General features: G+C 43.5%; 2 protein-coding genes across 3 annotated transcripts in view; one reads left to right on the plus strand and one right to left on the minus strand.

Annotated features, from left to right (window-relative positions):
- dlst (dihydrolipoamide S-succinyltransferase) overlaps nt 1-13886 on the minus strand; it is a 50965-nt gene extending 37079 nt beyond the window's left edge. Inside the window, exons 1-2 of the mRNA XM_073039238.1 lie at nt 13772-13886; nt 1053-1086 (exon numbers count right to left, since the gene is read on the minus strand). Of these exons, the coding sequence (XP_072895339.1) occupies nt 1053-1086; nt 13772-13831 (94 nt within the window). The 5' untranslated portion in view covers nt 13832-13886. The remainder of the gene's footprint in view (nt 1-1052; nt 1087-13771) is intronic.
- Nucleotides 13887-14321: 435 nt separating this feature from the next.
- Nucleotides 14322-16666, plus strand: part of prox2 (prospero homeobox 2) — a 79924-nt gene continuing 77579 nt past the window's right edge. Inside the window, exon 1 of one of the 2 annotated variants that reach the window (XM_073039241.1) lies at nt 14322-14388. The gene's annotated coding sequence lies outside the window, so the exon portion shown is untranslated. The remainder of the gene's footprint in view (nt 14389-16666) is intronic. The other variant, XM_073039243.1, reaches the window with a different exon arrangement.

Genomic DNA, 16666 nt, shown 5'->3' on the forward strand with positions numbered 1-16666 from the left:
AAAGAGGAATGAAGAGTTAAGAAAAATATCAAAACCTACAATGCAAGTCATCATCTGAAAATTCAGTAAGAAATATTCAATCCAATAGCTTAACTTATGAAGCCATATCCACTTCCAGCTGTCTTACTAAAAAGTAACCATTTAACCTTCTAACTTCCGGATCTTTATAACCTGCAAACACGAAGTCATACTTTCTAAATACCTTCCAAGAGTCAATGAATTCTCCTGCTACCTTCAGTCCTTTTTGAAAATACTGTGAGACAGAAGACCAGTTTTTCCGACCAGCACAACCAACCACAGTGCTGGTGTCAGTTAACACCCCAGATGAGTGCCATTACACTGATTACGGACATTCAACCAACATAAAAAGATGGAGGTAAAACTTGAGCCTTCGTTCTGACAAAGGATCTTCAATCAGAAACACCATGTCTCTGTCAAGAGCTTGTTCGACTATATCTCTTCCCACCATATCACTTGAAAGAAAAAATTCCCTTCTCTCAGTTCCTCTATCTCCCTCTCATCAGCTCCCACTTTCTACTCCTGATCACAAGACGTCATTTTTATCCGCAGTAAATGCAGATTCCCACACCCCATCTAACTGCTATTGATTCAGCCCTCACCTGCATGAAAGGTCTCAACACAAAACATCAATTGTCCATTTGCCTCCAGAGATTCAGCATGACCCACTGAGTTGCTCCAGTATTGTGTTTTTAACTCTTTTGTTTTTTTTCTACAGATACTGACTGATCTGCTAACCATTTCTAGAAATTTCTGTTTTTAAACCAGGCCAATAGAACTGGTTGATTATTGTGCACCTTTGAGAAGAACAGGCCATTTTACTCAACTAGACTAAATCACAATTTTTTACTTCAGCAAACCTTTCTATATTGAGGTTTTTGTTTACTCTAATTAGTGGTACAAAATACGAGCCGGGACATTGACTATGTAGGTGAGAAGATATCAAAATATTATAAATGAAGAATCAGCATAACTTAAGGAATGGCAGGTAACTGAACTAAAGACACATTTACATGCAAGAATATAAAACTTACCAGAGACACCTCTTGGTCCTTGTGAACCATTACCCTGTGAAGAAAGATAAAAGGAAACAATACAGCTTAGTCTCAATATAAAATTAGTTCATTATAGCCATTTAAAAATCATTTTAGTCGAAGAGTAATACTGCCCAGAAGCAGGCCCTTCAGCTCAACCCACCCATGCTCACCAACGTCCATCTGAAATAGTCCCATTCTGCACCCCTCCAAAGCCTCCACATGGTGACCTGAACTACACACAGTACCCCAAATGTGACCTAACCAAAGTTTTATACAGCTGGATCAATAGTTCCCAACTTACCCTATAAAAGGTATGCCATTCACCATCTTTATCACCCTATCTACTTGTGTTACCACTTTCAGAGACAGCTATGGACTTGCACCCCTCGTGATTCGTGATAGTTTGCCTTCAATATCCATGATATATTTTGTTTTTTACTCTAACGATGTCCTATTATTACAAAAGCACCTCACTTGCCAAAGGGTCTATATATAAAATACTCCTCTTCACCCTCTCCCATCAGCTGGCTATTTTTTTTGCTGTATAACTGCAAGTCTAATTCCCCTTGTGTTAATGCTGCAAATCGTGATGAGAAGGTTACCAGGAATTGTGGGTTTAAAGGCTAGACTCCATTTACCATAGTATAACAATCAACTCTTAACCTGCTGCTGAGGCTGTAGAGGCCGTCGGAGATGTTTTAGAGTGGACCTATTGTTTCTTATCTCATTACAAATAGATGGCCACTGTAATGTTACTTCCAATTTATTAGATCCCAAAGACCCTAGGTCTTAATAAAACAAGTTAACTTCTCAATTAATGGTTGCTGCTTAGAGAATGCCACATTGAGGTGTTGTCCCTTATCTCATACCAGTTCGGTCATTCTGCGATCAATCTTCAGTAGCAATTCAGTCCCTCAACTAAGTCACAATCAATCTACTTGCTTGCATTTTCTTTACAATCTCAAAGCCTTTAACAGACTATTTACTATCCATACAAAAATTCATCGCTGTGGCCAGAATTGAGGCACAAGGGGAGAATCTAAGCCAGGCTGAAACGCAGAGCGATGTGCCCCCACACCGCATCAAACTGAGGATCTGAGGGCAAGATTGCTTTCTATGTTTGAGCAAAACTTGGCTTTCTCCCAGCATGCCAGATACAGCAATCAAACCAGGTTTCTCAATTTTCCATATGGACTGAACTGTTGATTTTGAGAAGACAAAAGGTGGAGGCCTGTGTTTCAGGATAAACTCTCAGTGATGCTCCATTGTACTGGTTTTGACAAACTCATGTTTCCCCGTCCTTGAACACCTAACAGTCAAATGTCATCTGTTCTATTCACCTCAGGAGTTTTCCTCCATAATCCTGACCGCAGTTTACATACCACCAGTGGCCAACTATAATCAAGAGCTTGAGTTAGTGAACAATGCCATCTCCAAATAAGAAACACTCCATCCCAAAGCATTTCAAATCATAGTAAGGGACTTCAATCAGGCTTGTTTGAAGAAAACCCTGCGCAGCATATAATCATCATATCAGCATCAGCATATAATCCGTTGCACCAGAACACTAGACCACTGTTGTACGAAGATAAGGAATGCCTACTGTTATATGCCCAGACCACATTTTGGTAAATCAGATCACTTGGCTGTGCTTTTCCTACCCGAATACAGGCAGCAGCAAAAGAGCAAAGCTCCAGAAATTTGGACAACAAAGAGGTGGTCACAGGAGACAGAGAAGCAGCTACTGGATTGCTTCAAGTCAGGGGACTGGACTGTGTGCAAGGACTCATCTATGATCTGAATGAATACTCCATGGTTGTGATGGACTTTATTAAATCAGAAGCCATGGATTAACCATGAGATCTGCAATCTGCTGAGAGCCAGATCAGAGGCATTCAAGTCTGGTGACCAAGAAAGCTACAAGACGTCTAAGTATGATCTCCAGAAAGTCATCTCACTGGTGAAATGGCAATTTCAAATTAAACTTGAATCAACGAAGGATGCTTAACAGTTGTGACATAGGTGACAACAGGGGTTCACTTCCAGATGAGCTCAATGCCTTCTATGCTCATTGTGACCATCAAAACATGGAGGAACCATCACAAACTCGCACAGCCCCTGATGATCCTATGATATCAGTCTCTGAGGACAACATGCGAGCAGCCTTCACGAAGGCAAACCCACAAAAAACAGACCGCCCCAGACAGGTCTAAAGTGTTCACTGAGATCTTTAACCTCTCACTTCAGCAGTCTGAGATGCCCACCTGTTACAAGCAGGCTTCAATTATAAGAAGAACATGGTGACCAGTCTCAAAGACTATCGTCAAGTAGCATTTACATCCACAGTGATCCACTTTGAGAGACTGGTGATGAAACATATCAATTCCTGCCTGAGAAACAATTTGGATCCACTCCAATTTGCAGACTAGAGCAATGGGTCCATAGCAGATTCCATTTCATTGGCTCTTCACTCAACCCTGGAACATCTGGATAACAAAGATGCATATATCAGGATGTTCTTTATCAAGTACAGCTCAGCATTCAATTCCATCATCCCTTCAATGCTAACCAATAAGCTCCAAGACCTTGGCCTCAATACTTGCATGTGCAACTGGATCCTTAAATTCCTCACTTGCAGACACCAGTCAGTCCAAGTTGGCAAAAACATCTCCATGAACTCTATCAATACACGTGCACAAGGCTGTGTGCTTAGCCCCCTGCTCTACTCTCTTTACACTTATGTCTGTGCGGTCAAGCACAGCTCCAATGCCATATTGAAGTTTGCTGAGGATACCGCTACCAAATCAAAAGTGGTGATGAATCAGTATATAGGAGGGAGATTGAAAGTCAAGCTAAGTGGTGCCACAACAACCTCTCAATCAATGTCAGCAAGACCAAGGAACTGATTCTTGACTTCAGGAGAAGGAAACCAAAAGTCCATGAGCCAATCCTCATCTGAGGATGAGAGCTGGACAGGGTCAGCAACTTTAAATACCTTGGTGTTATTATTTTAGAGGACCTGTCCTGGGCCCAGCACACAGGTGCAATTATGAAAAAAAGCACAGCAGCATCCTTACTTCCCTTGGAGTTTGCGAAGATTTGACAAGACATCTAAACTTTGACAAACTCATATAGATATTTAGTTGAGAGTATATTGACTGACAGCATCACAGACTGATAATGGAAATATCAATGCCCTTGAACAGAAAATCCTAAAAAATATAGTGGATAAGGCCCAGTCCATCACAGGTAAAGCCCTCCCCACCACTGAGAACATTCTATACAAAACACTGTTGCAGGAAAGCAGCATCAATCATCAAGGACTCCAACACCCAGGACATGCTTTCTTCTCACTGCTGCCATCAGAAAGAATGTTCAGGAACAGTTATTCTCAACTATCAAGCTCTTGAACCAAAGGGGATATTCTTTCTTTTGGTATATCCAAAGTTTGTCTTTTGCACACTGGCTGAACATCCAAGTTGGTGCAGTCTTTTAGTAATTCTATTATGGTTATCATTCTATTATGGATTTATTGGGTATGCCTGCAATAAAAAGAACCTCAGGCTTATATATGGTGACATAGTATACTTTAATAATAAATTTACTTTGAACTCAAAGATCTTAAGCCCTATCAGATTTAAATAGCCATGAATACTCTCAATGAAGCAGGGGTTCGCAACCATTTTTTATGCCATGGGCCAATACCATTAAGCAAAGGGTCCATGGACCCTGCACTAAACGGGGATAATATTGTAACTCCCCAGTCTTCAAAAACTAGTCTACTTCCCTGTTTCTTCTCCGCAGCAAGTCTTAGCTGCCAATACCCACTATTTGAGTGGTGGGTTCCCTCTCCCTACCAATGAGAAGATTTTCCATCTAACAAAGTAGGTTAAATCACAGCAACACACACAAAATGCTGGTGGCATCTATAGGGAGAAGCACTGTCGACGTTTCGGGCCGAGACCCTTCGTTAGGACTGATGAAGGGTCTTGGCCCGAAATGTTGACAGCGCTTCTCCCTAGAGATACTGCCTGGCCTGCTGCGTTCCACCAGCATTTTGTGTGTGTTGCTTGAATTTCCAGCATCTGCAGATTTCCTTGTGTTTGCAGGTTAAATCACAGTTCATTTATTTACAGTGATATACATTTGAATCCACACATTCTTGAAAAACATTTAAAACTCTGAGGATTTCTATCTTAAATGTTTGTTAATTTCCCAATTACGGACAGCTTCTAAAACACAAATCATTTCTTAAACTCAAAGGTTTTCTAAAACACAGGAACAATTCCTATAGACTAAAAGATTTTTGTTTTATCATCTGGGCGACTCAGTATTAAAATTGTATTGAAAAACTAATATAGGCATCCGTTAGTCTCGAGAGAAAGTTTCCAGGGCGCAAGCCTGGGCAGGGTGTATGGGAGACCGGCAGTTGCCCATGCTGCAAGTCTCCTCTCTCCACGTCACCGATGTTGTCCAAGGGAAGGGCAAGGGCCGATACAGCTTGGCACCGGTGTCATCGCAGAGCAATATGTGGTTAAGTGACACAACACTCTGCCTTAGCTGAGGCTCGAACTAGTGACCTTGAGATCACTAGACCAACGCCTTAACCACGTGGCCACAAGCCAACACTTGAATACTTTATGTTACTGTTAAATCATAATATCTATTATATCAGTTACTCCTACTTTCTGCTTGGATCAAGAGTTTCGTAATTAATAAAGTTGAATTCAAACATAGTAGATGGGTGTCACTGAAGGGAAAGTCATGTCCAAATGTTTAGGGAATTTTACTCACTTTCATTTTACCTAAACAAAATGAAAATTATGCAAAATCTTATGAACAAATTGAAATATTTAATTCAAAAGTTGTATTCTGCTCAACTTGACCAACATTGGTAAATTCATCATCCTGAATTGAGGGAGGTACCTCCAGAATGCATTTCCTGCACTCTGCCCATGCAAGCTTGACATGAAGTTCATACACAAGATACTTCAGGATATGTCTGACAACCTATAGTATTATTCATATCTGATTATTCTCAGAATAGATAAGGAACACGTAATATTCACAACCCATTTGAACTTCAGCTCATCATACACCAAGCTCGAGGTATTGCTTCGTTCTATCCCTTATAATACATCTTTGTTACTTCCAAACTACTCTTACGTCTTTCCAACTGATAATACAAATTTCAAGCCAATCATCAACCCCACACATGCTAAACAATACTAACTGAACAATCTGTGTTTCAAAGAAATATGCAAGACTTAAGGGCAACTTTTGTTTATCAACAGTTTGTCATAATCCTTTAATGGTTAATTATTCCATTACCGCAGCGTATTTCAAATATTTTGGTTTTTTTAAGTTTCAGATTCTAGCATTTGAAGATGTTTGTTTTATCATCTGGAGTGCGCAGTATTAAATTATATTAAAAATTGTAATATTTGAACATGCATAATATATGATACTGTTAAAACATTGCTTGGATCAAGAGTTTCAAAGCTAATAAAGCTGAATTCAAACATAGTGGGTGGGTGTCATTGAAGGGAAAGAGTTATGTCTAAATCCTTTGGCACTTTTACTCACTTTCATTCAAACTAAAGAAAATTAAAACAAAATTTTATTTTATTTTAAATATTTTTTATATTCAAAATACATCATCCAGTCCCATTTGCCTGGCATGGCTTTTGTATGCATCATTATCAAAATTGTGTACCTTGAAAACACTCCAATTCTAACCTCCTTAAAACTATTGTTGTCAATGTATATGATTGAACAGATTAACAAACTAACAAAAAAAGTTAACATAAGTAACAGCGTCACATCCCTCTAGTCTAGTCCCTTACATCCCAAAACCACTCATCTCACAACAAGCTTCCATGGACCTCAGGAATGCTTACGATCCACCATCTACTGGACAAAGTTTTTTTCTTAACTCAGTTCCAAATGGCCGTCCACTAATTTCGTGTTTGTGGTTCTACACATCCCAGCAACAGGCAAACATCACTCCTTCATTTAAACTGTGAAGCCCTGTAAAAACATTATTTCTTTATGAGACGTTCTCTAATTCTTTTGAAATTCTTTGATGTAAAGGTCCAATTGATGAATCGTTCCTCATGCAATCCTCCCATTTCAAGAATCAGTTTGATAAAATAGTACTACAATCCTTCCATTCCAAATACACAATTTGCTTTTTAGACAGACTACAGATATAATTGTCTGAGAGAGGTATAATCAAGACCCTTACATGCTTTAACATTTCTTTACTCCTGAACACAAATTCTCTGAAAAGGCTAAAATGAGTTTTCTTTCCTAACAGCCTGATATTCTGAAGTCAGCAAAAATTCTGAGAATCAATTTGTGACAATGAAGGTTTGTGAAGTAGACATGACTCCAGGTTGGAATGACACGAGCAGCCATGAAGGATGAGAGATAATATGCCCACTGTTACATCCTCTCATTTTCACTATGATGCAGCAATAAAATAGAAAGCCAGCGTGACTCACTGATACCAAGATCTAAGCACAGCAACAGATAGTATGCTTCACCAGCAAGGGGAAAAGCCCGTGCGCAGGACGGGACTGTGAATACGCGCCCCCTACAGCATTCCCGCCCGGGGAGGGCGGGATCAGGAAGGCTTTAAAGCGAGGCCGCGAAGTTCGAATAAATCTCTTTTGCAACTGCAGCTCATTGACTACGTGTCGTTATTTCAGCGCTGCGTGTAGCACACCGCTACAATTGGTGACCCCGACGGCCCAAACAATATTTGAGCCGAAGATGAACGACGCCGCATCTGTTCATGCAATTTCGTTAAAACTGCCAAGCTTCTGGACGCTGCGACCTCACCTATGGTTCCAGTAAGCAGAAGCCCAATTCCACATTCGGCAGATAACCTCGGAGGACACACGTTACTACTACGTGGTGAGCTCCCTCGACCAGGAAACAGCGGCCCAGGTTGAGGAGTTCATACAGTCTCCCCCAGCGGACGGCAAATACACGGAATTCAAAGCCCTGCTCATAAGGACTTTCGGACTCTCACGGCGCGAGCGAGCTGCCCGCTTATTGCACCTGGATGGTTTGGGAGACAGACCGCCATCGGCTTTGATGAACGAGATGCTGTTCTTGGCTGGAAGACACAAGCCCTGCCTCATGTTTGAGCAGGCATTCCTAGAGCAGCTGCCCGAGGACATACGCTTGCTGCTGTCCGACGCGGATTTCAGCGACCCCCGGAAGGTGGCAGCCCGAGTGGACTTGCTGTGGAAAGCCAAGAAGGAGAGTGGGGCGTCCGTCGCACAGATCACCAGGCCACGCTCCCAGCAGCAGAGCAGACCAGGCCGGGCCGCAGAGCCCACTAACCCCAGAGGGAGGGGTGAGGAGACCAATGAACAATGGTGCTTCTACCACCAGCGGTGGGGTACAGAAGCCTGCCGCTGTAGCCCGCCCTGCAAGTTCCCAGGAAACGCCAAGGCCAGCCACCGCTGATGGCTACGGCGGCTGGCCATTGGGATAGCCTCCTGTATGTGTGGGACAAGCGGTCGGGACGCCGCTTTTTGGTCGACACCGGAGCCGAGATCAGCGTCTTACCTCCGACGAGTTACGACACCTGCAACAGGGCACTGGGTCCCACCCTGAGGGCTGCGAACGGCAGCACAGTAAGGACCTACGGCACCCGTATGGTGTGGCTACAGTTCGGCTCCAGCCAGTTCACGTGGGACTTCACACTGGCCGCCGTAGCCCAACCGCTCCTGGGCGCGGATTTTTTGCGGGCTCACAGCCTACTGGTCGACCTGCCAAGGAAGAGACTGATCCACGCCGAGACCTTTCAAATGTTCTCCCTGGGTGAAGACCAGTTGCCAGCCCCACACCTAGACTCCATCACCCTGTCCGACAACGACTTCACCAGAGTCCTGGCGGATTTCCCATCGGTTCTGGCACCGCAGTTCACGGCAGCCATGCCCAGACACGGCGTACAGCACCACATCCCGACACACAGGGACCACCCCTCCACGCCCGTGCTCGAAGGCTTCCCCCGGACAAGCTCCGACTGGCGAAGGAGGAGTTCAAGAGGATGGAGGAATTGGGGATCATACGGCGGTCTGACAGCCCATGGGCCTCCCCCCTGCACATGGTGCCCAAAGCATCAGGGGGCTGGAGACCATGCGGCGACTACTGCAGGTTGAACGAGGCTACGACACCGGACCGCTACCCTGTGCCGCACATACAGGATTTTGCAGCAAACTTGCACGGCGCACAGATCTTCTCTGAGGTGGACCTCGTCCGGGGACAGCATCAAATCCCGATGCATCCGGATGACGTCCCCAAAACGGCACTCATCACCCCTTTCGGCCTTTTTGAGTTCCTCTGAATGCCGTTCGGCCTGGAGAATGCCGCACATACGTTTCAGCGGTTAATGGACGCGGTGGGACGCGACCTGGACTTCGCTTTCATCTATTTGGACGACATCCTCATAGCCAGCAGCAGTCATCAGGAGCATCTGTCCCACCTCCATCAACTCTACGCCCGACCGAGTGAATACGGCCTGACAATCAACCCGGCCAAATGCCAGTTCGGGCTCGACACCATCGACTTCCTGGGCCACAGGATTGCTAAAGACGGGGCAACCCCTCTGCCTGCTAAGGTAGACGCAGTCCGCCATTTCCCCCGACCCAACACAATCAAAGGCCTTCAGGAATTCGTGGGTATGGTAAATTTCTACCAAACGCATCTCTCCCATTTCCCGCACATCTGCCCTCATCCCATCAACCCACCACCCCACTTGGGATAGGGTTCCCCTTGTCCTTACCTACCACCCCACAAGCCTCCAGGTCCAACATATAATTCTCCGTAACTTCCGCCACCTCCAACGGGATCCCACTACCAAACACATTTCCCCCCCCTTCTGCTTTTCGCAGGGATCGCTCCCTACGTGACTCACTTGTCCACTCGTCCACCAATCCCTTCCCACCGATCTCCCTCCTGGCACTTAACCTTGTAAACTGAACAAGTGCTACATCTGCCCTTACACTTCCTCCCTCACCACCATTCAGGGCCCCAGACAGTCCTTCCAGGTGAGGCAACACTTCACCTGTGAGTCGGCTGGTGTGGTATACTGCGTCCGGTGCTCCCGGTGTGGTCTTTTATATATTGGCGAGACCCAACGCAGACTGGGAGACCGTTTCGTGGAACACCTACGCTCGGTCCGCCAGAAAAAGCAGGATCTCCCAGAGGCCACACATTTTAATTCCACGTCCCATTCCCATTCTGATATGTCTATCCATGGCCTCCTCTACTGTCAAAATGAATCCAAACTTAGGTTGAAGGAACAACACCTTATATACCCGCTGGGTAGCCTCCAACCTGATGGCATGAACATTGACTTCTCTAACTTCCGTTAATGCCCCTCCTCCCTTTCTTACTCCATCCCTGACATATTTAGTTGTTTGCCTGTTCTCCATCTCCCTCTGGTGCTCCCCCCCTTCTTTTCTTTCTCCTGAGGCCTCCCGTCCCATGATCCTTTCCCTTCTCCAGCTCTGTATCACTTTCGCCAATCACCTTTCCAGCTCTTAGCTTCATCCCACCCCCTCCGGTCTACTCCTATCATTTCACATTTCCCCCTTCCCCCTCTACTTTCAAATCTCTTACTATCTTTCCTTTCGATTAGTCCTGACGAAGTGTCTCGGCCCGAAACGTCAACATCACTTCTCCCTATAGAAGCTACCTAGCCTGCTGTGTTCTACCAGCATTTTGTGTGTGAGATAGTATGCCCAGCTGGCTGCTGTGAGATAAGAAATAAGGGGTCCATTTCAGACTTCTCCATTGGCACGTGAGATCTCAGAAGCACTGAGGAATCATGGAGTTAGCCACTTCCATGGTAGCTAAAATTAATGGAGGCTAAACCAAGACAGAGAGACAACTAGTAATGAGGATTGACACCACTGGACCCTCAGGAAGAGTCAGGAGCAATTCCACAATCCTCTGTACACCACCAATTCAAGTACCAATAACAATGATGCTACACACGGAATGTCAACCAAACATCCAGCTGCTATAAAACAGAGACCCTAAATGCATTGGATTTAGACTGAACTGTCACGTGAAACGGTCTTATCAGAGAAGAACAGAAGGAATTTGATACAGATGGGTCCTGGAATCAGGATTTAATTCTTTACCGAACCTGGGAGCAATATGAGAATCTGAAGCCATTTAAAGATTAGGATCAACCTATGCAATGAAAGTCTCTGAGGTATGCAATTCAGAAAACAGTGGATACTGCAAGTTGGAACAAGGCTAATTACCTCATGTCCTGGCAGATGGTACTCTGTGTGTAAAGAAAGAACTTCTACATTGCCTTTAGAGTAAAGAAACTGAATAAACTGAAGATTTTTTGGAAATTCTTCATAGTCCCTCTATTAAGTACACAAATTCGGTGAATCAGTAGATTGTGTAATTTTCCATAAGATCCCATCTGTCTTGTCTTTATCTGCTTAGCCAGTGTATCTTCATGTCTGTGCAGCACTTCAGTATCCTCATCATAGCTTACACTGCCAACGTGAATTAGAAAAACACCATCTTTTCATTTTTTACTTAAGGGTATTATAGCTTATAGATCTTACGTTTTTGCTATTCATGTATACTCACAAAAAAAAATAAAGAACTTCATAAACCTCTAGAATTCAATATGCAGTCATAAAGGTTTCTAATTACAAGTTAGTTTATCCCACAAAGTGATCACCACCAATGTCAATTGTCAAGCGGACAGATGCTCATGGACAAAGAGACAAACACAAGCAGAAGCCCCAGAAGCCATCATATCATTCTCAATATATTTGCAGCACAAGAACAAAAATAAATTAATATAAACTCTTCTACAAATCCAGCAGAAATGAGGCCCTCCATTGGCTGGGGTAAACCATAGATACCGTATCCTAGCTGTCTACACAATACGCAAGCTAGTACATCAGCCAGGACAGTACAATATGGAGAGCAAGCTGCTGCCCATGCTGCAGCCTCCCCCTCTTCGTGCAACTGACAAATCCAAAGGTATGGCAGAAACCAGTGCAGTTTAGCACCAGTGACATCAAAGGAGTTGCCAGTCAAGGGATGCATTAGGGACTCCAGCTCTGGAATCTCCCTCAAGATTTACTCTGAAGCCTTCCCCGTGAGTGGGTAGCTGCGAGGCAGCAGAGGTTTGAGATCAGTTTTTTCTTCTCTTGGATGAGCTGCCATCTACGGCTGATGAACCCTATCTGCCCAAAGTGACTGGTTTTAAGGTGCCAGTAAGCTGCCTTTGCCGCTTCTCCCGCCAGTAGAAAATTTTCCACCGGGTTTAGTAGCTAAGCTACACGTGAAGGCTAGGATCTGGAATTGGTTGTCAAAGACCATTTGAGACACACACCTTTAGGAGCATTTAATAGGTAGTGGGAGCTTATCCCCATTCCCTCCCCAGGCAACAACCTTAAGGAACCTCATGGAAAAGAAAATTGGTTTTAGTTTAAGTTAACTATTTCAATGCAAATTATGCAGGTAGAATCAGTACAGTGGCACTGCTGCCTCGGTGCATCAGTGACCCAAGTTCAAACATGACATCTATCACTTCCCTGTCACTTTAGCCTTTATTTTTGCACTACTTCAGATTTATGCTCCTATCCATTGCTTTGTACAAGTCGTTGTATTAATTACTATGTGCACTATTTTATTTTGGGTGGTAGGGAGGAGATATGTCTCCACCAAAGGCACTGCTTCCCTCCACTAGCCTGCAGTTCACCCTTGGGCAAGGTGTAGCACCTGCTTTGCCACACCAAGCACCCCCACCCCACAAACGGATCAGGGCCATGTAAAGCCATGGGAGCAGGTAGTGGATGCTCATATGAGCAGCTGGTGCAGATCACAAATGTTGGTTATGCGACCACTGATGACAATCTGAAGAGTATTGATACTGGCTGGGGTCAGACACTGCCCAGAAGGAGGCAATGGCAAACCACTTCCATAGAAGAATTTGTCCAGAACAGTCCTGGTCACTAAGATCACCAACACGGGACATAACGATGACGATAATAATGATGAATATATGGCGTTATACAAGCAAGAAATTTCATTTTACCATGATGTATATAATAATGTAAAACTGAATATAACGTCCAATGCTATTTGGAGCCTGCATGATTTTTCTGTGGTCACGATGGTGTTCTGGTTTCCTTACACATGCCAAAGACATTATGACAGCCTAATCTACTAACTTACGTAGGAATTCACAGGAAATATGAAAGACAATAGATGATAATAAGTGAATGAAGATATTGATTGCTTCGATGGCAAGGTTAGCCTTCCATATGATGAAGTAAACCCCACCTTTGTTCTTCCCTTCAAGACTTTATTTGCGTCCTTTGAGTTCATTACAAGTCCAAGCTCTTGAACCCAGGATCAAGGGGCAAAGAGCAAGTTAGGCTTGGAGGATATAAAGAAGGAGTCTTACAACATGATGGAAGGGGAAGAGATTCGGAAGGGTGCGGGGCTTCGGGCTACCGTGAATAATATCTCACCGGCGGGTGTGGAGCCGGTCGAAAGAGACACTGCCCGCTCCCAATGTCTGTCCTTGAGCAAGGCTTTGGGCCTATCTCCCTGTCAAACAGGAGACCCCTGTGAGGGTGAGAGCCCCCATCTTCTTACGCCCGCCCCCATATCCGTGTCGACGTTTTGCTGCCCTCCGACTCGCTCACCTGCAGGGCCGCGGCCAAGCGGCTGAAGCTCCGGGGCAGCCACCGCGATCGGGCGAACATGATGCGACTGCGGTGCGAGGGCACCCCGAGCGGAAGTCAGTTGGGGCACGCCAACAGCCCGGAAATGGGGGGGAGTAGGAGGGCAACAATCAGCTCTTACTACCCACACCAAGACAAACTACAACACTAAGGGAAGGATATCATTATAAAACATACTTGGGAATTTAAGTTGTCTCAGTAATTCATCTTAAAAAAGGAAGAATTTACATTACAATCTCTTTACGGTTGCCATAAATAATGTTTTAATATTTCAAAATAAAGGGTACCTAAAACTATATTGATTCATATAAGTGGGGAAAGAATTAGTTTGAAATTTCATTCTGGGCTCTGCTTCTCCCTCTCATCATAGTGGTTTTTCCGAACCGGTCAATTAGTGTCTATACCTGTCAATCAGCCGCTTTTCCTCTATTTCGATTGGTTGTCTGCGCAACGCCCCTTTTTATCCTTTTATGGCTCGAAGGGGAGTGACGTCTAGTGCAATCGATGCTGACAGGTGCTCAGATAGGTTTGGTGCTGAGTAACTGGGGTTCCTTCCCAGAGGAAAGTACAACGTGAATGTGAGTTATTATCTTCAGTCTATTTGCCACAATTAACATTAATCATTACTTCTTGTTTTTCTCTAGCAGAAAGAATAGTTCAAGATTTTTTAAAGCTTATATTTATTGAACCTTAGAACTTCATCATATGTTTCTCTAATCTGGCAAGTTTAAAGATGTGTGAGAATTTGGCCTTTTTACATTCGATTGCTTTTTAATATCTATTTTTCTGCTAATAATTATGTTAATGATAAATTATTATTTATTATTTTAAAATAATTCATTTTGCAAATGGATGATTTCAGCCAGTGAAATATTCGGTGATGATTTATATATAAGTCAATTAACGTTAACTTTATTTCTGCTTTGAACTTATTAAATACTTTTAATTAGCTCGAGAGTAAAATATACTTTTCCCTTTTTTTTTAATCAAGTTCGTGTGAGTGGATTGTTCATAAATTATTCTTCGAACATATTCATCCAATGCTGTTTTCAGAACGAATCGTCATTGTGCGATGGCATTCAATTCGATTCAAAGAAAATAAACTTGATTATCATTTGGTTGTCAATGACAGAGTTAATCGCTCTGGTCAGTACCTATCTCTGTTTATAAATCTTGGTGGCAATGGCTCCACTGAGTTTATGAAGCAGTCCTTGTTATTTGGAATGTAGTAAGCAGGGCTTATTTGGAAGAAGGAAATAGTCGATACCTACAGAGGATCAATATCACGGTAACGGGTTGGTGCACATGGGCACTGGTTAAAGGGGCATCTAAATTATTTTGGTGTCTCTTCTGCCTGCTGCGGGTTTCTGATGTAACAAACTGTTACTTACACTTCCCGAAGGATTCTATATTTCTCTTGCATTTTACAAATAGCTGTATGGTGGTTTCTAGAATAATTTGATTATATCAATAAGACGTGTAGCATTTTCAGTTAAGTATTTTGAAAAGAAATGCCTTATCTCGTATGTTGCAAACGAGGATGTACTATTACCTAAAAGTTAGGGAAATCAAATATCGTTTTCTTCTACTTTTTGCATGATATAAGTCACTTTTACATAGCTATGGATATACAGTTCTACTGTGTTATCTAATTTGATATGCAGGATAGATAGGCGCAAGGTCTATTGCAATCCCCTTTAACCTGCACTGCAGAATTCGGGTCTAAGTATGGGGTCAACTATTTATGTTCATATAATTCTTCCAGTTTACTCTCATTTTATATAGATGATTGGAATGTTATGTTCATCAAATCATATGATACAGGGATAGTGGCTTGGCCGCTTCATATAACTAGGAGCGTGTTTGCCATTTTCACCAACCACCTCCCTTATCTTTCTCACGGACTTAATACTACTCGGAGATCTCACGGCTTTCTACTTATCTCGAGGCAAACTCTCCACTGCCTTCTCAAGAGCAAACGGAGTTGGCATTTGATGGCGAGCGGTCACAGGTTATTTGAACCTGACAGCTATGGCGGAGCGCAGTCAAAGTTCAAAGTAGTTCGCCCGCTCGGCCAACTCTTCTCTGTGCAGGGATCAACCCTGGGCTAGGTAAATTGCTTGAGTCACGGGAGGGCTTGATTATCTGAGGACAATCGCGTTCTTCAGCAGGGAGGAAACGACTTAGTGTGCTTTCCAATTAGTTTACCAATTCTTTCTGTTTCATTGGCATACATTCTGGAGTTGTAAACCACAACGCATTATCTTAAACAGAGAGCAACACACAAAATGCTGGTGGAACTCAGCAAGTCAGGCAGCATCTATGGAGGGGAATACATCTCGGCATCTCGGCCTGAGCTCCCTCGGTATTTTGCGTGTGTTACTCTGGATTTCCAGCGTCTGCAGAATCTCTTATGCTATGCTTGATAATAGCTTCTCTTAAGTGGTTTCTCCTTATCCTGGTCTCACTGGGACACTCCTCGGTTATGGCCAAGAGAATTCTGTTGGCTTCAGCACAGAAATGAACAATATTGGGTTCTTCACTGCGCCAAGGTCGGTGACATGCACGGGTGTGATGAGGAAGCAGGAGTGAAGCAGAAATGTGGGAGATTGAGAGATAGGGATAGAGAGGGAAAACATTGGGTTCTGAAGCAGTTTAGCAGCTGAATATTGAAGAAGTTCCAGAGTGGAAAATCAACTAAAGTTAGTGTAACTGAAAAGTTTACTATTATTATCATTCAACAAAATGAAATCAATTAGGATTTGAGTCTTTGAGGTGTAAAGAGTTGATTGAGTGGAAAGGAGATGATTGGTCAGGGATTGACTATATTTAGGAGAATTGGATAATGTACACATT

Source organism: Hemitrygon akajei, chromosome 3 (genome assembly GCF_048418815.1).
Source record: "Hemitrygon akajei chromosome 3, sHemAka1.3, whole genome shotgun sequence".
Lineage (NCBI taxonomy): Eukaryota > Metazoa > Chordata > Chondrichthyes > Myliobatiformes > Dasyatidae > Hemitrygon > Hemitrygon akajei.